Source organism: Symphalangus syndactylus, chromosome X (genome assembly GCF_028878055.3).
Source record: "Symphalangus syndactylus isolate Jambi chromosome X, NHGRI_mSymSyn1-v2.1_pri, whole genome shotgun sequence".
NCBI lineage: Eukaryota > Metazoa > Chordata > Mammalia > Primates > Hylobatidae > Symphalangus > Symphalangus syndactylus.
In genome coordinates, this window is record NC_072447.2 from 55350578 (window position 1) to 55372446 (window position 21869).

A 21869-nucleotide genomic window follows, 5' to 3' on the forward strand; every position below is an offset into this window, starting at 1 on the left:
CATCTCAGCAGATTCGGAAAGAGCATTTGATTAAATTCAAAACCCATTCACAATTAAAATGCTCAGCAACTAAGAATATAAAGGAACTTCTTTAGCCCTAATAAAAGGTATGTACTAAAAATCTACATTATTCTTAATGAAGAAATATTGGAAAGGTTCCTTTTTAAAAAAACATTTTTTTCTAGAGACAAGGTCTCTCTCCGACACCCAGGTGAGTAAAGTGGCGTGATCATAGCTCACTATAGCCTCGAACTCCTGGGCTCAAGCAATCCTCCCACCTCAGCTTCCTGAGTAGCTGGGACTACAGGTGAGTGCCACCATGCCTGGCTAATTTTAGATTCCTTTTAAAAACAAGAATAGGACAGGATGTCTACTATACCACTCCTTGAAAGACTGCAGGTCCTAGCCAGTGCAGTAATATAACAAAGAGAAGTTAAAGAAATAATGATGTTCCCTGCTGTCAATATTAGACAGATCAATGAGACAGAAGGTTAACAAGGACATCCAGGACCTGAACTCAGCTCTGCAACAAGCGGACCTAACAGACATCTACAGAACCCTCTACCCGAAATCAACAGAATATACATTCTTCTCAGCACCACATTGCACTTATTCTAAAATTGACCACATAATTGGAAGTAAAGCACTCCTCAGCAAATGTAAAAGAACAGAAATGACAACAAACTGTCTCTCAGACCACAGAGCAATCAAATTAGAACTCAGGATTAAGAAACTCACTCAAAACCGCTCAACTACGTGGAAACTGAACAACCTGCTCCTGAATGACTACTGGGTACATAACGAAATGAAGGCAGAAATAAAGGTGTTCTTTGAAACCAATGAGACCAAAGACACAACGTACCAGAATCTCTGGGACACATTTAAAGCAGTGTGTAGAGGGAAATTTATAGCACTAAATGCCCACAAGAGAAAGCAAGAAAGATCTAAAATCGACACCCTAACATCATGATTAAAAGAACTAGAGAAGCAAGAGCAAACAAATTCAAAAGCTAGCAGAAGGCATGAAATAACTAAGATCAGAGCAGAACGGAAGGAGATAGAGATACGAAAAACCCTTCAAAATATCAATGAATCCAGGAGCTGGTTTTTCTGAAAAGACCAACAAAATTGATAGACCGCTAGCAAGACTAATAAAGAAGAAAAGAGAGAAGAATCAAATAGATGCAATAAAAAATGATAAAGGGGATATCACCACCGATCCCACAGAAATACAAACTACCATCAGAGAATACTATAAACACCTCTACACAAATAAACTAGAAAATCTAGGAAAAAATGGATAAATTCCTGGACACCTACATTCTCCCAAGACTAAACCAGGAAGAAGTTGAATCTCTGAATAGACCAGTAACAGGCCGTGAAATTGAGGCAATAATTAATAGCCTACCAACCAAAAAAAGTCCAGGACCAGACGGATTCACAGCCGAATTCTACCAGAGGTAGAAAGAGGAGCTGGTACCATTCCTTCTGAAACTATTCCAATCAATAGAAAAGAGGGAATCCTTCCTAACTCATTTTATGAGGCCAACATCATCCTGATACCAAAGCCTGGCAGAGATACAACAACAAAAAAAACAATTTTAGACCAATATCCCTGATGAACATCGATGTGAAAATCCTCCATAAAATACTGGCAAGCTGAATCCAGCAGCTCATCAAAAAGCTTATCCACCACGATCAAGTCAGCTTCATCTCTGGGATGCAAGGCTGGTAACATATGCAAATCAATAAATGTAATCCATCACATAAACAGAACCAACGACAAAAACCACATGATTATCTCAATAGATGCAGAAAAGGCCTTTGACAAAATTCAACAGCCCTTCATGCTAAAAACTCTCAATAAACTAGGTATTGATGGAACATATCTCAAAATAATAAGAGCTATTTATGACAAACTCACAGCCAATATCATACTGAATGGGCAAAAACTGGAAGCATTCCCTTTGAAAACTGGCACAAGACAAGGATGCCCTCTCTCACCACTCCTATTCAACACAGTGTTGGAAGTTCTAGCCAGGGCAATCAGGCAGGAGAAAGAAATAAAAGGTATTTGATTAGGAAATGAGGAAGTCAAATTGTCCCTGTTTGCAGATGACATGACTGTATATTTAGAAAACCCCATCGTCTCAGCCCAAAATCTCCTTAAGCTGATAAGCAACTTCAGCAAAGTCTCAGGATATAAAATCAATGTGCAAAAATCACAAGCATTCCTATACACCATTAACAGACAAATAGAGAGCTAAATCATGAGTGAACTCCCATTCACAATTGCTACAAAGAGAATAAAATACCTAAGAATCCAACTTACAAGGGATGTGAAGGACCTCTTCAAGGAGAACTATAAACCACTGCTCAATGAAACAAATGAAGACACAAACAAATGGAAGAATAGTCCATGCTCATGGATAGGAAGAATCAATATCGTGAAAATGGCTATATTGCTCAAAGTAATTTACAGATTCAATGCCATCCCCATCAAGCTACCAATGACTTTCTTCACAGAATTGGAAAAAACTACTTTAAAGTTCACATGGAACCAAAAAAGAGCCCGCATTGCCAAGTCAATCCTAAGCAAAAAGAACAAAGCTGGAGGCATCACACTACCTGACTTCAAACTATACTACAAGGCTACAGTAACCAAAACAGCATGATACTTGTACCAAAACAGATATATAGACCAATGGAACAGAACAGAGACCTCAGAAATAATGCCACACATCTACAACCATCTGATCTTTGACAAACCTGACAAAAACAAGCAATGGGGAAAGGATTCCCTATTTAATAAATGGTGCTGGGAAAACTGGCTAGCCATATGTAGAAAGCTGAAACTGGATCCCTTCCTTACACCTTATACAAAAACTAATTCAAGATGGATTAAAGACTTAAATGTTAGACTAAAACCATAAAAACCCTGGAAGAAAACCTAGGCAATACCATTCAGGACATAGGCATGGGCAAGGACTTCATGACTAAAACACCAAAAGCAATGGCAACAAAAGCCAAAATAGACAAATGGGATCTAATTAAACTAAAGAGCTTCTGCATGGCAAAAGAAACTACCATCAGAGTGAACAGGCAACCTACAGAATGGGAGAGAATTTTTGCAATCTACCCATCTGACAAAGGGCTAATATCCAGAATCTACGAAGAACTCAAACAAATTTACAAGAAAAAAACAACTCCATCAAAAAGTGGGCAAAGGATTTGAACAGATACTTCTCAAAAGAAGACATCCATGCAGCCAACAGACACCTGAAAAAATGCTCATCATCACTGGTCATCAGAGAATTGCAAATCAAAACTACAATGAGATACCATCTCATGCCAATTAGAATGGCAATCATTAAAAAGTCAGGAAACAACAGATGTTGGAGAGGATGTGGAGAAATAGGAACACTTTTACACTGTTGGTGGGACTGTAAACTAGTTCAACCATTGTGGAAGACAGTGTGGTGATTCCTCAAGGATCTAGAACTAGAAATACCATTTGACCCAGCCATCCCATTACTGGGTATATACCTAAAGGATTATAAATCATGCTACTATAAAGACACATGCACACGTATGTTTATTGCAGCACTATTCACAATAGCAAAGACTTGGAACAAACCCAAATGTCCATCAATGATAGACTGGATTAAGAAAATGTGGCACATATACACCATGGAATACTATGTAGCCATAAAAAAGGATGAGTTCATGTCCTTTGCAGGGACATGGATGAAGCTGGAAACCATCATTCTCAGCAAACTATCACAAGGACAGAAAACCAAACACTGCATGTTCTCACTCATAGGTGGGAACTGAACAATGAGATCATTTGGACACAGGGCAGGGAACATCACACACTGGGGCCTGTCAGGGGGTGGGGGGCTGGGGGTGGGATAGCAGTAGGAGAAATACCTAATGTAAATGATGAGTTGATGGGTGCAGCAAACCAACATGGCACATGTATACCTATGTATCAAACCTGCACGTTGTGCACATGTACCCTAGAACTTAAAGTATAATAAAAAACAAAAAAGGAAAAAAAAAGAAATAATGATGCTGTGGCTTTACTGAACATATAAAAATTATTAAAAATAACAAACAAAAAACACATACTGGAATCTAAAACCAAATATCCTCCTGTGGGAGTGCTGTACGCCCTCTACGCCTATAAAGATTCCTCTGAAAGCAGCAATGATGCCAGACATCATGTTGTGTACACAGTGGTCTCCTCTTATTCTCAAGAGGAGAATAAGGCATTAAAATGCTTAGAGTGTTACTTCCTGCTCTCTGGGGGTAAGGAAAGAGGTGTTAAGTACAAAAATAACCCTATATCAAAGACAGAGAGTCTGCCAGAAGAATCATTTTTGGAACATCCTCTGAATACTAGTGCATATAACTCAATCCTTTCAAAGAAAAGCCTAAATCCACATGTCCAAACCCTGCCCATCCTTGAGAGTTAACTGAAGATGCACCTTCTTAAAAAATCATTCTTCGAGCTGGGCAGGGTAGCTCATGCCTATAACCCCAGCACTTTGGGAGGAGGCAGGCAGATTGCTTGAGTTCAAGAATTGGAGACCAGCCTGGACAACATGGTAAAACCCCATCTCTACAAAAATATCAAAAGTTAGCCAGGCATGGTGGTGTGCACCTGTGGTCCCAGCTACTCAGGAGGCTGAGGTAGGAGGATTGCTTGAGCCCCGGAGGAGAGGTTGCAGTGAGCCAAGATTGTGCCATTGCACAGCCTGGGTGACTGAGCCAGACCTTATCTCAAAAAAAACCCCCATATCATTCTTTGTCTATTCCAGTTCTTAGTGAATTCCCTCCACAGAATGACTGTACTCACCATGGCAGGTATTAATAATTTAATCATCAATTTGACATCTCTTACCATTCAATTTTTGTATTATTTAACTCTATGATGTCCTAATTTATAAATAGCATATCTAATTCCTAAATGAATGAGAGAACACTTCTTAAATGGTTATTTATTTACATATATCTTTTACTCTAGAACAGATGTCTCTCCTACATCTTGAGGCCCAGTGTAATAATTTGCTTTATCTCCCGTGGTCCCCATAAGTAGTAATCTAACAGTGATACAGAGATGCTCCGGCTAACAGAACTCTAATATACTCTCCCTTCATTATCTACATGCTGGAGCATGTGCAGATGAATAGGAAACAACGGAGGCCAATAATGATGAAAATCAAAGATGACTTTAAAAGATTCTTTATATGTATCCTTTATACTTTCTTAGCTGGGTGTGATGGCATGCACCTGTGGAAAGCTGAGACGGGAGGATTGCTTGCACTTAGGAGCTCAAGACCAGTCTGGGCAACATAGTGAGACCCCATCTCAAAAACAAAACAAACAAAAACATTTTCTTTACTAGGCTACAGGGAAAAAAAATTAAGGAAGGCAAAGAAAGAAATATATATGAAACTTACCTTGCCTGTGAATCATGCCCCCATGCATAATTCTTGCAACAATACAATGATTTAGTTCATTCATTTTTAAAGTGATTCCCTGTTAAAAAAACAAATAAAAAGTTCAGTAAAAGTAGAATTACTATGACAGTACTTCTCTTAATATTTGTGATTTTGTAGTAGATAATTTTAATTACCAAAGTTAAAAAACATTAAAGAAAATACGGAAAATGGAGAAGACCATCCAGTATGCCACACACACAAAATTGCTCCATGACAAAAATACTATTTTTGATTTTTTGATTGCTATATACATACATTTTATATAATGCTTTTAACACACTATTTCCTTTTTTTTTTTTTGAGACAGAGTCTCATTCTGTCACCCAGGCTGGAGTGCAGTGGCACGATCGCAGCTTACTGTTACCTCCACCTCCAGGGTTTAAGTGATTCTCCTGTTTCAGCCTCCTGAGTAGCTGGGATTAAAGGTGCCTGCCACTATGCCAAGCTAATTTTTGTATTTTTAGTAGAGATGAGGGTAAGGAAAGAGATGGTTCACTATGTTGGCCAGGCTGTTTTCAAACTGCCGACCTCAAGTGATCCACCTGCTTTGGCCTCCCAAAGTGCTGGTATTACAGGTGTGAGTCACCATGCCTGGCCGATAGTGCTTTTAAATCTTCTAATTATGATTATTTCCCTGTTGCTCTATTTTTAATGTTGCCTATTATTTTTTAAAACAGTTTTTATTGATATATAATTGACATACACATATTTAAAGTGTACAATTTGATAAGTTTCATATATGTATGAAACTATGGCCACAATCAGGATAATGATATATCTATCATTCCCAAAAGTTTCCTCATGCTGGTTGGTAATATTCTCCCATCCCTCCATACCCTCCCCACCACATCCTTAAGCAACTACTAATATGACAATCAAAAAGCTGATAATATACTTGTCGACCAGTCAAAGGCTGATACAGTCAACTTTTGGTGACTACAGATTTGTTTGCACTGTACATAAATGAAATCATACAGTATGAACTCTTTTTTGTTGCTTTTTTCACTTAGCATAATTATTTTGAGATTCCACCATGATGTTGCATGTATCAGTAGTTCGTTCTTTGTTCTTGCTGAGTGGTATTCCATTGTATGGACATATCAGTTTATCTACTCACCCACTGAATTGTTTCCTGGTTTGGGCTATTATAAATAAACCTGTATTCCTGGGTTAATCACCATTTGATCATAACATATATATATTTTAAAGATCTGGAACACTTCATGCATTTGTATGTCATCCTTATACAGAGGCCATGATAATATTTTCTGTACTGTTTATATTTTAGTATATGTGCTGCTGAAGTGAGAACATATTAACCTTTTCATATATTGTTGGATTTACTTTGCTAAGATTTTGTTTAGAATTTTTACATCTATATTCATGAGGAATACTAGTCTATAGTTTTCTTTCTTTGTAATGTCTTAACCGGTTTTGGTATCAGGGTAATGCTGGCTTTCTAGAATGAGCTGGGAAAAATTCCCTTTTTTTTTAATGTTTTGGAAAGAGTTTGTATAGAATTGGTATTATTTCTCCATTGTATGTTTGACAGAATTTACCAGTGAAGCCATCTTGACCTGGAGTTTTCTTTGAGGAATAGTTTTTAACTACAATTCAGTTTTCAAATAGTATAGGGCAATTCAGTTTATTCCTTCTTAAATGAGCTTTAGTAGTTTCTGTCTCCCAGGGAATTTTTCCATTTTATCTAAGTTGTTGAATTTATTGGCATAAATCTGTTTATTTCTTTATCATCTTTTTTATATCTGTAGACTCTGTAGTGATGCCCCTTCTCTCATGCCTGATGTTGGTAATTCATGTTTTTTTCCCCCAATTGTATAGTCATTTTTCCTGATCAGTCTTATCTTTCCAAAGAAAAAGTATTTTTTGTTTTATTGATACTCTATTGCTTTCTGCTTTCTATTTCATTAATTTCCACTTTGATCTTTATTATTTCTTCTCTTCTACTCATTTTGGGTTTAATTTACTCCTTTTTGCCCTACTTACTTTTAAGGTATAAGCTGAAGTCATTGATTTGAGATGTTTCTTCTTTTCTAATATAGGTGTTTAATGGTACATATTTCTCCCTAAGTACTGCTTTAGTGGCATCCTGCAAATTCTGATATACTGTGGTTCATTTTAATTCATTACAAAATACTTTTTAATTTCCCTTTTGATTTCCTCTTTAATCCATGGGTTACTTAGAATTGTGTTATTTAGTTTTCAAGTACTTGGCGATTTCTCTCTCTCTGTTATTCATGTCTAATTTAATCCCAGTGTGGTCTGAGAACATACTTTGATATCAATAAAGCTACTTCAGCTACCTTTTTGATTAATGTTATCATAGTATATCTTTTTCTATCTTCTTACTTTTTTTTTTTATTTAAGAGATGAAGTCTCACACTGTCACCCAGGCTGGAGCACAGTGGTGCAATCATAGCCCACTGCATCCTTGAACTCCTGGGCTCAAGTGATCCTCCTGCCTCGGCCTCCCAAGTAGCTGGAACTACAGGCATGCACCACCAAACCCGGCTTCTACCTTTTTACTTTGAAACTATTCTTTGTGTATAAAGTGCATGTTTTACAAGTAGAACATGATGATTGATACAGTCTGGTATAAATATATATTCTTGCTATTTGACTTGTATTTGTTCCACCTGTTCTATGTTATCTTTTTCTGCCTTTCTTTGTATTATTTTTTATTCTGTTTTCTCTCCTGTGTTTTCTCTCATAACTCTTCATTTTGTTGTTTTAGTGGTTGCATTAGGGTTTATAGCATCTATCTTTAACTTGTCAGTATACCTTCAAGTGATATTATACCACTTCACATATAACCCTTATCCCCCCTACATCATATAAGAGCCTTACAATAGTATATAGTACTTCTATGTCTTTCTTCCTGACCTTTGTGCTACTGTTGTCATACATTTTATTTTTCCATATACTATAAACTCTAAAACACATTGTTATTTTTGTTTAAACTGCCAATTATAAGAGATTGAAGTAATAAGAAAAAGAACTTATAGATTTACCCATGTAGCTATCATTTCCAGTGCTCTTTATTCCCTTTTTGTAGATTCAGATTTCAATCTATTATCATTTTCTTTCTGCCTGAAGAATGTCCTAAATACACTGTGGGTCTTATAGTGTGGGTCTGCTGAATTCTTTCAGCTTTGGTATGTCTGAAGACATTTTTATTTTGCCTTCTTGTTCTTGAAAGATACTTTTGCTTGGTTTAGAATTCTAAGTTGAGAAATGTTTGTTTTTAGTACTTTATGACACTGTTCTTGTTTGTATTGCTTCTGATAAGACATTGATGTCATCCTTATGTTTGTTCCTCTGTGTGTAAAATTTCTTTTTTCTTTCTTTTTTTTTTGTTTTGAGATGGAATCTCGCTCTGTCACCCAGGCTGGAGTGCGGTGGCACGATGTCTTGGCTCACTCCAACCTCCGCCTACCAGGCTCACGCGATTCTCCCACCTCTGTCTCCCAATTTCTTTCTTTTTTTTTTGGTCTGTTTCTCAGATTTTCTCTTTGTCATAGGTTCTAAGCAGTTTGATTATGATGTAGCTTGGTATTGTTTTCTTCATGTTTCTTGTGCTTTGGGTTTACCATGGTGTTTGGATCTGTGGGTTTATAGTTTTCATCAAGTTTGGAATGTTTTCAGTCATTATTTCTTCAAACATTTCTTCTTTCTTTTCCTCTCTTCTTCATGAACTCCAATTAACCATGTATTAGGCTGACTGAAGTTGTCCCACAGCTCAGTGATGCTCTTTTCATCTTTAAAAATTCTTTTTCTTGCTGTGTTTCATTTTGGATAGTTTTTATTGCTCTGTCTTCAAGTTCACTAATCTATTCTGAAATGTCTAATCTGCCATTAATCCCATAGTGTATTTTCCTGCTACTTCTATTATCTGTCAGTTCTATGTCATTTTTGATTGATTATTCTCCATATTATAGGTCACACTTTCTGGTCTTTTTACATGCCTAGTAATCTTTGATTAGATGTCAGACATTGTGAATTTGTTGCATAGTTGATGTTTTTGTATTCCTAAAAATATTCTTATGTTTTGTTCTGAGACTTAGATCAGTTACTCGGACATAGTTTGATCCTTTGGGTCTTGTGTTCATGATCCATTAGGCAGGTCTGGAGCAGTTGTCAGTTTGGGGCTAATTACTTCTCATTACAGAGATAAGACTTCCCTGAGCACTCTATACAATGAGCCGTGAATTAGAAATTTTTCTAGTCTGACTTGGTGGGAACAGGTAGTGCAGGCGCTGTTCCTTCCAATCCTTTTGGATGGTTTTTTCCCCATCCAAAGTGGAGAGTGTTGGGGAGTTTCTCAGTGTTGGGGAATTTCCTATTAGACATGCACTGATCAATACTCTGCTGAATACTTGAGGGAGATCCTCTACAGATCTGAGGTTCTCTCTGTGTGCAGCTCTCTCCTCTTCAGTACTCTGTCCTATGAACTCTAGTTGCTTTGGTCACCCCAGACTCTCAGCTCTGTCCCCTCAATTTACTCAATTTAGGGAGTCTGCCTACTCTGCCTTAGTTCCCCTCCCTGTGCTGTGGCCTGGAAACTCTCTCAAGGCAGCATGGTGGGGCATTCATATGGGTCACCTTGTTTCCTGTCTCATAAGAGATCACTGTCCTTAGTTGCCTGATGTCTAATGTCTTGAAAACTGTTCTTTCATGAGATTTTGTTTTTTATATGTTGGGTTGTTTGAAATGAGAGGATAAATCTGGTCCCGGTTACTCTATCTTGGCCAGAAATGAAAAGTTCTACAGTCACATTTAATGCCAGAATACTATTCTACAGAGTAGATTACTTTTTGTTTTCTGATTATCCACTATTAAAAAAAACAAGCATTCAGAAACATATTTTTTGCACTAGATCTGGTTAATCCTAAGAATCACATAGGGAAATTTTAAATAATGCTGACTCTTAAACCCACTCTTTAGATTTAAGCTCAGGAGGCCTGGAATGGAGCCCAGAAATCTGTACTTTTTAACAGGCTCCCTTGCTGGAAAGTGGCCTTGAATTTGAGAGATGGTTAAGGGTAGGGACTGTGTCTTTTATTTTTCACTAGAGAATAACACTGTCGGAAAGCTTGATAAAAATATCTGAGACTTTATACTCTAAACTTAATTTGTACCATTCCACAAACTATAACTTTGCATGGTTCCTATTTTGCAGTTTTCAGAAGTGGTAGGCGAGCAATGTGAAAAACTGGTGTTATCAAAATGTTTCCAGTCCTAAGATTCAATTGTAATATTCAAGTTTCATTTCCAACTTGTACATTCAATCAGCTTGTATGGTTACTAAGAAAAGCGTTCCTGGAAAAATGCTGTAAGTTAGTGTGTAAGTCAAATCTAATTTCATAAGGGAAATGATAGTACAATAGAGGTTCCACCCTTGAAACTAATAGATTTATGTATTCATTCAACTAACATTAACGCGAACTTACTATGAGTCAGGCAGTCTGCTAGGTACAGTAGCAAATGAGACAAAAAGGGTCTCTCATGACCAGGGGAAGTTCACCTCAAACCAACTGTAGTTAACATTTATTATTCTGTAGGTCCCAAACATTTCTCTATAGAGAGGAACTGATTCACGTTCTCTCTGTTCCCAAGTTCACAAATTCTAGGGAAGGGATTGGCATAGCTTGGGTAAGGTGCCTACTCCTGAGACTACCAGCTTGAGGCGGGATATTAGGAAGGTTATACTCCTGGCCTTTCCCTGTTCATATAAGCCTTTCCTCTATTTTGTAAGCTAGTTCAAGCCTGATTTTTGTCACCTGCAACTATGGGAATTCCAATCAATAAAAAAAATAATTATGAGTATGATGCTACAAATGGGAAAACAGAGGTGTGTAACAGGAGTATGTCACCCTTGAGGAATGGACATATTGTAGAGGGTCTGAAAAACAAAATAGATCATATAGGAATGTCCTGCACAGTAACATAATGCTTTGAATAAGACAACTAAGAAAGCAAATAAAGTTGTATTAAATGCATTAGAGATTTACACTCTATTATTGAAAATATATATTTTATATTTCACATAAAATAATTCCTGTTTTCACGGAAACCCGTCAAAAGGAGAAGAAATATACATCTTCACTAGGATCACCGAAGACAGAAGAGCTTTTGGAAGGAGACTTTTAGGGGAGACTCAAGACCATTTTATGCTTTCTGAAAAAGTAACTCAGGGATGTAGTTTTATGCTTTTATTCAGTCTATGTTTCTTTTTTCTTTTCTTTTCTTTTTTTTTTGAAACGGAGTCTCACTCTGTTGCCCAGGCTGGAGTGCAGTGGCGCGAGCTCAGCTCACTGCAACCTCCGCCTCCCGGGTTCAAGCGATTCTTCTGCCTCAGCCTCCTGAGTAGCTAGGATTACAGGCACCCGCTACCACACCTGGCTAATTTTTGTATTTTTAGTAGAGATGGGGTTTCACCATATTGGCCACGCTGGTCTTGAACTCCTGACCTCGTGATCCGCCCGCCTGGTCCTTCCAAAGTGCTGGGATTACAGGTGTGAGCCACTGCACCAGGCCAATTCAGTCTATGTATCTATGTAGTGAGTCTTCATACAATCAAGCAGCTGTCACTGGACTGCTTGAGAACATAATGATCCCAAGACACTTTGAGGCCTCCTTCTTGTGGTCCCTTCTACCTTCCTGCCTGCTTTGCCTGGCTGAACATCACCTCTTCTTCCTGCCTCTCCAACACAGCTTTCTCTCCTCTCCAGCTCTGTCGTAACTGGGCTTGTTAAGTAAACTGTGCTAAGCTACAAATTTACTTGTTTAATGTAGCCAGCCCTGTGGAACCTGAGCTCTAGTAAGGGGCAGTGTCTTATCTGACAATAGATCACTGGCATCTAATAAGAGTGATTTACACTTAGTAGGGACTTCAAAAATATTTGGTGAATAAATGAATGAATATATAAAATGAATGAATGGAATATTAGACTTTCAGAGCTAGGTGGGATCTTGGGGATCATTCATTTAGTCAACTATGCTTTTAGAGATGAGCCAACTGAGGTCCACTGACATGAAGTGATTTGCCCAAGACACCCAAAACCTGCTGTAGCCTATGCTCTTAAGCCAAAGAGTTGCCTGGATAGTACCAGAAGGGGTAAGGTGATCTGTATGCCCCCCATGTGCTGCAAGATAATATTGTATAACTGGCAAAGATTACTAAATGAGGATTAGGACCAGAAATGTCTAAGCTGAGGGCTCTCCAAAAATCATGGTCATAGAATCACTGCTATAACTTTTCCCTTAATCTAAAAGGCAACTTTTAGAAGTAGGTAATTTGTTTTTCTATATCCTAATATCCCTTTTCTATGCTCTGAGGAAAAAGATATGAATGCATAAATTTGAATTTTTTTCCTCTTCTAAAGATATGGTTTCTCCTCCAACTTGGAACTTATCCAATGTTCCCTGTCTCAACGTCCATTCAGTTTTAGAAGCCTAAAGCTTAAGGGCTGTCCTTGATCCTTGCTTCTCCCTCAGTCCCACTGTCAATCCATTGTTAAGGCTTACTGATTTTACTTACTCTTTCATTATTTCTTAAATGTGTTCACTTCTTTCCATCTTGATATCCATCCCTCAAGTTCAGAGTTCCATCATATCTGCCCTGCACTACTGCAATAACAGCCTCTTAACTGGTTTCTGTACATCCGCTCTTGACCCCTCTCATACATTCTCTAGAGTGATATTTCTAAAACAAAAATCTGATATTATCCCCCTGCTTGAAAGTCTTCAATAGCCTCCCATTGTTTTTAAGGTAATGAACATAATCCTTAACATGTCTTCCAACACTTGTATGATTCTGTTCCAGCCACTCACCTTGCTGTCTGCAGTTCAGCCATGGTGCCTTCTTTTCATTGGGAAACTATGATAAGAGCCTTTTTACTACCAGGTTTACACATGTGCTATTTGGTTTGCCTGAATGGTATTCCCCTGCTTCCCCTCACTCCCCTTGCTCTGTTCAGTTAACATCAAGGAGCCTTTCCTTGATCTTCTCAGTCTACGAGAATTCTATGAGAATGATGAGGCAAGGTTCAGCATCAATTCTCTTCCAACTCTACTCCCAAGCACTGAGTAAACTGATTCATATTAAGGAGGTAGCTAGGAATGGAATAAATTTATTTCAGCAATGTTACTCGATTCTTTGAATGCCCCCTGAATTAATCTTCCTCTAATTTTGTTGAAGGCAAAAGATCTGAAAACTGTAAGATTTATAAAAGGATGATTTTTACAATGTTACTAGATATTCACTTTCTCAATATCAACAATACCAATATTTCAAATTGTCCCTTTCTTTGTTGCCCCAGAGGTTTTTACACCCTGGAGGAATGTTATAGTATGTTCCCCTTTTTTTTGGTTGAAGGGCAATTGTGAAAGGGGAGGTGAGAAAGAGAACCGGAATGCCTAAGACATAGTTTCAGGCAGAACAATTCTAGAAAAGAAGGGCAGAGGGGAACTGAAGATCTGGAAACTGATTTCTTTAAAACTATCCATGTCTTCCTTCCCTCCCCAACTCCTAGTAGCATAGGTTGAAGTTAGCTGATCTAACTCATGCTGGGATTTTATGAGAGTATTGAAAACTTTCTTTTCCTACTTACCATTGGTTCATCTGTGTTCTTTTGGAACTGTACCAGCCGAACTCTGGTCACATTCTCCATATCCATGTCTCCGTTAGCACTTTCTGGAGAATCGCCGTTTAAATAGGGAGAGGTGGGAGGAGGTGTGACCCTCAATGCTTCATCACTGTAAACTTCATGTGCCACTACGTCGTGAGTCTGAAGTAAGGCCTAGTGTTTTATGAAGAAAAATATATTAATAACATTACTATTTCAGCAGAAATTTATTTTATTTATTTTGAGACAGGGTCTCACTCTGTCACCCAGGGTGGAGTGCAGTGGTGAGATCTCAGCTCACTGCAGCCTTCATCTCCTGGGCTCAAGCAATCCTTCCTTTGCAGCCTTCTGTGTAGCTGGGACCACAGGTGCATGCCACCACACCCGGCTAATTTTTAAATGTTTTCTTTGTAGACATGGGGCTGACAAATTTATTCTATAAACATATCTCATTCTTTTCCTCTCAAAGGTATCACTCATCTAAAGAGAACATAAAGTGTGTAATATCAACATCCAACTATATCTCAATTTTTTTGAGACAAACAATCATGATAAATAGATTTTTTAAAACATAAGTGAATAAATGAGTGAATCAATGAAGAGATGTGTTTGATGATTATCTGGGTCAGAGGTGTTATCAACTAACTTGTTCAATGAAGGCAGATGGTACAATTTCAAATAATTTAGCTAAAAGAATCATCTATAAATAGAGTTGGCAAATTTGTGCTGGGGCTTAGAATTGAAACAAATCTAAAAAGAAATGGTGCAATAATTGGAGTATTGAGCAAATATCTTTCATCAATGGCATTTACATTGACACTTTTATATAAGCCAAAGGATGAAAATAATTTATAGCATATGATTTAGAAAAAGAAAAAAAAATATACACAGATGTACCTTAAAAACATAATCTTCCAAAATATCACATATGATATGGAACTCAAACTCTAAATATGTTAAATTATTTTGTTCATTATATTTTTTGGAGCACTTGTTTAAATAAAAAATAAGTTGAGAATTATTATTATGACTTCTTTTTGCAAAGCCTATTAAGAAAGAGAAAGTGATTTCTTTGAACTGACATCTCTATTTGTCAGCTTGGTGAACTTCGACAATAAAATGTCCCTTGCTTCCCTAAAAACGAATGTCCTTCTACTCACCACACTTTTTGTGCCATCATAATAAACCCTTTTTAGTAAGCATAAATATTTGAACATTTCTATTTCAAAGAGAATCTATAGCTATCAAAATGTCTGGAGCTTTATACAAAGATTATATTTTCTTATGTGCTAACTATAAATTTGGTTCTATTTTAATTTGTGATCTGTGTGGTAATGAGATATCTGCAGATAATAAAATGCAGTTAAAATTGCTTTAAAAATAATAACTCATAGCATCTGAAAGTAAGTTATTTTATTAAAAGGCTTAAAAAAGTCGTGACTTGGCTATTTTAATTTTAAAGGCATGCATACGAGGCAAAAAAAAAAGGTAACAATCTGGTAAAATCACAAAGCAGATAATGCTGATTTGTTACCAGTAAAGAATATGCTTTGAGCATTATACACAGTTGGGTTTCTAATGGAAATGGCAGATATTTTCACAATCTCAGAAGGCTGGTCTAAACTGGGATTTGGGTGAGGAGCACCAAGGGGCACTAAGCAATACATAGCTTGAAAGTAGGGCTCCATGATGGCCCTGGGGACCTTGGCTTCCTCACCAGTGCCCTAACTGTACCTTGTACTGGTACTCCTGAGCCCAGGTATAGAGGCTGTGCTATGTGGGCAAATCCCTCTTTTTCTGATTTAATTGTGGTCACGTAAGAAACTAAGATTTAGGGCAAAAAGCAAAAATCAGCAACATAAAAACTGGAACATTTCATTTGCTAAAATTATGTTTGTCATATCACTGCAGCCTTGACCTCTTGGGCTCAAGTGAACCTTCCACCTCAGCCTCCCGAGTAGCTGGGAACACAGGCATGTGCCACCATACCCAGATAATTGTTGTATTTTTTGTAGACACGGGGTTTCACCATGTTGCCCAGGCTGATCTTGAACTCCTGAGCTCATGCAATTCACTCACCCCGGCCTCCCAAAGTGCTGGGATTACAGGCCTCTACTCATTGTTTTAAATTATATAAGCAAACATTTGTATTTAATGCATTATTTACAAGGAAGGATTAAGCCCACAATCATAAAATAATACCCAAACTGGACTTTAAAAGAAAAATGCTCAAATGATGTCACCAAATAAGCTCATACTCGATATTAACCACAATTTGGCACTGTAAATGATTGCTACCACAAAATGAAACTTAACCTAAAGCTCTAATTCATATCCAAACAGAAAAAGGGGGCCACTTACAGACTATCTTTTTAAAAGCTTAAAAGAGTCTGTAAAATAAAAAATAGGGAAACCAAAGTTTGAACATTATTCTTCAAATATGTTAAGACGTATGAGTGAGCAGTTGCCACTAAGCTGAAATAGCTGTCAGTTTTAATTATGTAACAACCATGTAATAGGAAAAAAACACTTTCACTTTTTATACTATAGTAAGGACATGTATAAGATAACTAACATCATCAGTCTAGAGTGGAAAAAATCTGACTATTTAATGTTTCATATTTTACAACTGCAATAAGCAAAGGAAATGTTCTTTTTAAAAAGTCAGCCTTTCAAATGGAATAACTAAAAAAGTAATCAGTGAGATAATATTCTTTTATGATGACCTCTAAATATACAGATTTTAGGCCAGGTGTGGTAGCTCATGCCTGTAATCCCAGCACTTTGGGAGGCCAAGGAAGGAGGACTGTTTGAGCTCAGGAGTTCAAGACCAGTCTGGGCAACAAAGTGAGACCCCCGTCTCTACAAAAAATAAAAAAAAGTAGACAGGCATGGTGGTGCATGCCTGTAGTCCCAGCTACTTGGGAGGCTGAGGCAGGAGGATTGCTTTGCCCAGGAGTTGAAGGCTACAGTGAGCTAAGAAGGTGTCACTGCACTCCTGTCTGGGCAATAGAGTAAGATCTTGTCTCTTAAAAAAAAAAACAACACAGAGTTTTAAAGTCGTTTAAATTTACCCTTATTTCCTCTTCCTTTGGTTACTGTAAATATCTACAAGTATCTGCATTTTCAGTGCTGGGTAATTCAATGTTAAATCCTCATGTTATAATAATCAGAAAGCAAAGAAAAATTCGGATGACTGAGCAAATAAGTGTGAAATTATAAATATGCCAAGAATAACTCCCAAACCTTGGCATAATAAAAAAATTGTAAGTATTAACATATTTCCCCTTAGCTATTAATATTTCTTTAAAAATACCAAGATTTTGAGACCATGATTTTAAAAATGCTTATAAGATAGAAAGCCCCAGCATTCAAAAGCTTATTTAATATAGTATATATATATATCTCAGAATTATATTTCCCACATAAGATATTATCCATACATAAGCTTATTTAGGAATGACCAATAAGCTCAACTTAAATTATTAGAAAACTGATTAGCATTATAAATCAACTGACTTTTAGGAGCATAGGCTTTGGCGGTAGCAAGATCTGGCTTGAACCTCATTGAGGCCACTGAGTAGGTGAGTGACCTTAAGCAAGTCTCTTTACCTTGTTAGGGCACAATTTCCTCTCGGAATTGTGAAATGGATTTAATTACACCAGCTTACATCCCAACCACCAGCAAGTCCTCTTGTATGTAACCATCTCCAACACAGAAAATCCATCTGCCCATGTTCTACCATCCTCACCTTTGTCTAAGCCTCTACAACCTCTCACAACAGCCTTCCAGTTGGTCTCCCTAAACCCTTATCCCCCCTACAGTCCGTTCTCTACACATCAGCTCCAGCAAAGCACATATTAGATATTTTCCTGCGTGCCATCACTTAGTGTCATCCTACTGCAATCAGGAGAAAACTGCAGACTCCTTACAATGGCCTGGAAGGCTTTTATTTATTTTTATTTTTTATTTTATTTTTAGATGGAGTATCGCTCTGTCTCCCAGGCTGGAGTGCAGTGGTGCGATCCCAACTCACTGCAACCTCTGCCTCCTGCGTTCAAGAGATTCTCCTGCCTCAGCCTCCTGAGTAGCTGGGACTACAGGCGCCCGCCACCATGCCTGGCTAATTTTTGTATTTTTAGTAGAGACAGGTTTCACCATGTTGGCCAGGCTAGTCTCGAACTCCTGACCTCGTGATCTGCCTGCCTTGGCCTCCCAGAGTGCTGGGATTACAGGCGTAAGCCACCATGCCTGGCCTTATTTTATATATTAAAAAAATAAATAAATTGGTCTGGCCTCTGCTGACCTCTCTTGGTACAAGAATTACCACTCTCTCCCTTGTTAACTGTATGTCAGCCACAATGGACTTCTGCTCCTTGAATCTACAAAGCTCTTTCCTGCCTCTGGGCCTTTGCATTTGCTCTTCCCCAAAGGAGTCTCAGCCCAAGTGTCTACTCAGAGGGGCCTTCCCCTGACTATCTAAAGCAGCTCCCACTTTACTATAATCTCTGCACCATTATCCTTTCGTTTCTTCATAGTTATTATTGCCATATGAAATTATCTTGTTAGCTTACTTGCTCATTGTCTACCTCTGCCTCTCCTACCTGTCCTCCCACCCCACCTCCACTAGAGTGGAAGTTCCACGAGGGCAGGGATCTTGCTTGTCTTATTCACTACTAGGTCCTTAGTGCCCGGCATAGTGTGCCTGGCATACAGTAGGCATTTACTTATTTGATAAATGAATGAAAATGTCTTTTAAGCACCTAGCTAGGTATTCAATAAATTATAAAAATTACTTATTATTTCTGAAAATGTTTACTAATAGCAATGCACATATTAACTTCTCTCTGACTTCAGAAAAGCAAAACATATCGAGACTTAGAAGACAGATAAGCTGTCATACAATGGGCTATATGAGCCGTAATGATTTTGATGAAAAAAAAGTATATGTTAATTTATTTAGCTTACTTCAAATCTGAAAGATCTATTGGTCTCATATGGCCCTATATCACTCTCTGAATTGAGCTGAGTTTACTTAGCAATTTATAGAAAGACATGTCTGTCCAAATTCATTTTTTATTTTTTATTTATTTATTTTTTTGAGACGGAGTCTCACTCTCACCCAGGCTGGAGTGCAGTGGCGTGATCTCGGCTCACTGCAACCTCTGTCTCCCAGGTTCAAGTGATTCTCGTGCCTCAGCCTCTCAAGTAGCTGGGACTACAGGTGTGTGCTACCACACCAGGCTATTATTATTATTTTTTTTTGTATTTTTAGTAGAGATGGGGTTTCACCATGTTGGCCAGGCTGGTCTTGAACTCCTGACCTCAAATGACTCTCATTCCTCAGCCTCCCAAAGTGCTGGGATTATAAGCATGAGCCACAGTTCCTGGCATTTTTTACTTTTTGAGACAGGGTCTTGCTCTCTTGCCCAGGCTGAAGTGCAGTGGTGCCATCATGGCTCACTTCAGCCTTGATCTCCCAGGCTCATGTGATCCTCCCACCTCAGCCTCCTAAGTAGCTGGGACTACAGGCATGTGCCACCATGTCTGGCTAGTTTATTTTTAATTTTTTGTAGAGATGGGGTCTCCCTATGTTGCCCAGGCTGGTCTTTAACTCCTGGGTTCAAGCAATCCTCCTGCCTTGGCCTTCCAAAATGCTGGGATTACAGGCACGAGCCAGTGTGCCTGGTCCAAAATTTATTATATATCTGTTTCTAGCTATGGAACACTGCACAGAGCAGTCAGCCAAGGAGAGGCTAACCTATCTGCAAACGGGCAGGTTCCTAATCTATTCAGTGTTTTACTGATAACTTACTATGTGCCCTACACATGATAGATACTATGGAGCAACTAATAATAGGTATCAGATAACATCTATTAGGCATTAAGCATATGTCAAACATTGTGCTACGCACAGTAGATACATCAGCTACTTAATTCTTATTCTGAATCCACGAGGTTGGCTCAGAGTCAGAGTTCATAAAGTTATGGTGGCAAGGATGGAGTTCAACCCCAGGTCATCTGAATTCACATCTTTAACCACTTTTATAATATAGAACAGTGGTCCCCAACCTTTTTGGCACCAGGGACCCATTTTGGGGAAGACAATTTTTCCACGGATGGCAGGGTGGGTGGGGGTGGGGGATGGAGGTCGGGGAATAGTTTCAGGATGAAACCATTCCACCTCAGATCATCAGGCATTAGATTCTCATAAGGAGTATGCAACCTAGATCCCTCGCATGCGCAGTTCACAATAGGGTTCCCACTCCTATGAGAACCTAATGCCTAGGCTGATCTGACAGGAGGGGGACACAGGTGGTAATGCTGGCTGGCCTGCTGCTCACCTCCTGTTGTGCAGCCTGGTTCATAACAGGCCACGGATGGGTACTGGTCAGTGGCCCAGGGGTTGGAGGCCCCTGCTATAGAAGACATGCTGTCTAAAAGGGAATGAATTATAATCTGGGGAAACACAGCACATGTGCATGAAACAGTGAACAAGATAATATTAATGGTAATTTAACTGCAGATATTTGTGATTCATCACATTTGAGAATTATTAATAAAGCATATAGCTTCTTTATTCTCCTGCTCTGTGAAATAGAGATAATCACAATGACTAAATGAGATCATAAGCTCAATGAGAACAACAAAACTCGGCCAGGATATGGAAGGACAAAGAAAAATTGCCCTGGCTCATTCACCGGGAAGGGACCTGCTCTGGCAGGCCAGCAAGCATTAGAATGTTATGCAGGTGAATACAAACAAGTGGAAAAGAGTTAGAGAAGAGAAAGTTCAAGAGAAGTGTAGAGAGGTTACAAGAGATCTTGATAACAGAGGTGAGATTTGAACGAAGTTCTGTGTTTACACCCTAGGTTGTAAAAATGCACTCATCCACAGGCATTAGAACCTGTATCCTAATTGTATTTCACTGGACAGTGCTGTTACCATAGAATAAAGTCAAATACTCTCAAGGATTATACTTGAATTCAGCCTTTAATGCTTGGGTGGGAGAGTTAGGAAGGATGAATATGGTAATTGCTTCTTTCCAGGTAGTTACTTTGAGGAAAAAAAATTTATTTCAATAACTTGGTTAAAGGTTTAGAAACACTATCATAAAGGGCCGGGCACGGTGGCTCACGCCTGTAATCCCAGCACTTTGGGAGGCCGAGGCGGGCAGATCACGAGGGCAGGAGATCGAGACTATCCTGGTAACACAGTGAAACTCCGTCTCTACTAAAAATACAAAAAAATTAGCCAGGCGTGGTGGCGGGCGCCTGTAGTCCTAGCTGTTTGGGAGGCTGAGGCAGGAGAATGGCGTGAACCCGGGAGGCTGAGCTTGCAGCGAGCCGAGATTGTGCCACTGCACTCCAGCCTGGACGACAGGGTGAAACTCCATCTCAAAAAAAAAAAAAAAAAAAAAAGAAACACTATCATAAAACAGCATATATATAATAACTCACAGGTAATTGCTTTGATACACATATTATACTGTTATTATTATTTTAAAAGTGTCACTTGTGGCCAGGCATGGTGGCTTATGCCTGTAATCCCAGCACTTTGAGAGGCTGAGGCGGGAGGGAAGGTCAGGAGTTCTAGACCAGCCTGGCCAACATGGTGAAACCCCGTCTCTACTAAAAATACAAAAATTATCCAGGTGTCGTGGTGCACACCTGCAATCCCAGCTACTCGGGAGGCTTAGGCAGGAGAACTGCTTGA

General features: G+C 38.6%; 1 protein-coding gene and 1 non-coding gene across 17 annotated transcripts in view; both read right to left on the reverse strand.

The window, feature by feature from the left end:
- The window catches only part of CASK (calcium/calmodulin dependent serine protein kinase), a 402784-nt gene that overhangs the window by 49825 nt on the left and 331090 nt on the right, over positions 1-21869 (reverse strand). For all 16 annotated transcript variants that reach the window (XM_063634517.1, XM_055269150.2, XM_063634519.1 and 13 more), the window contains 2 exons: positions 14138-14326; positions 5466-5544 (listed from right to left, as the gene is read on the reverse strand). In XM_063634517.1, coding sequence (XP_063490587.1) covers positions 5466-5544; positions 14138-14326 — 268 coding nt within the window. The remainder of the gene's footprint in view (positions 1-5465; positions 5545-14137; positions 14327-21869) is intronic.
- On the reverse strand, positions 6713-6819 carry LOC129476537 (U6 spliceosomal RNA). Its single transcript, XR_008654974.1, has one exon. It is a non-coding gene; the product is annotated as a U6 spliceosomal RNA (small nuclear RNA).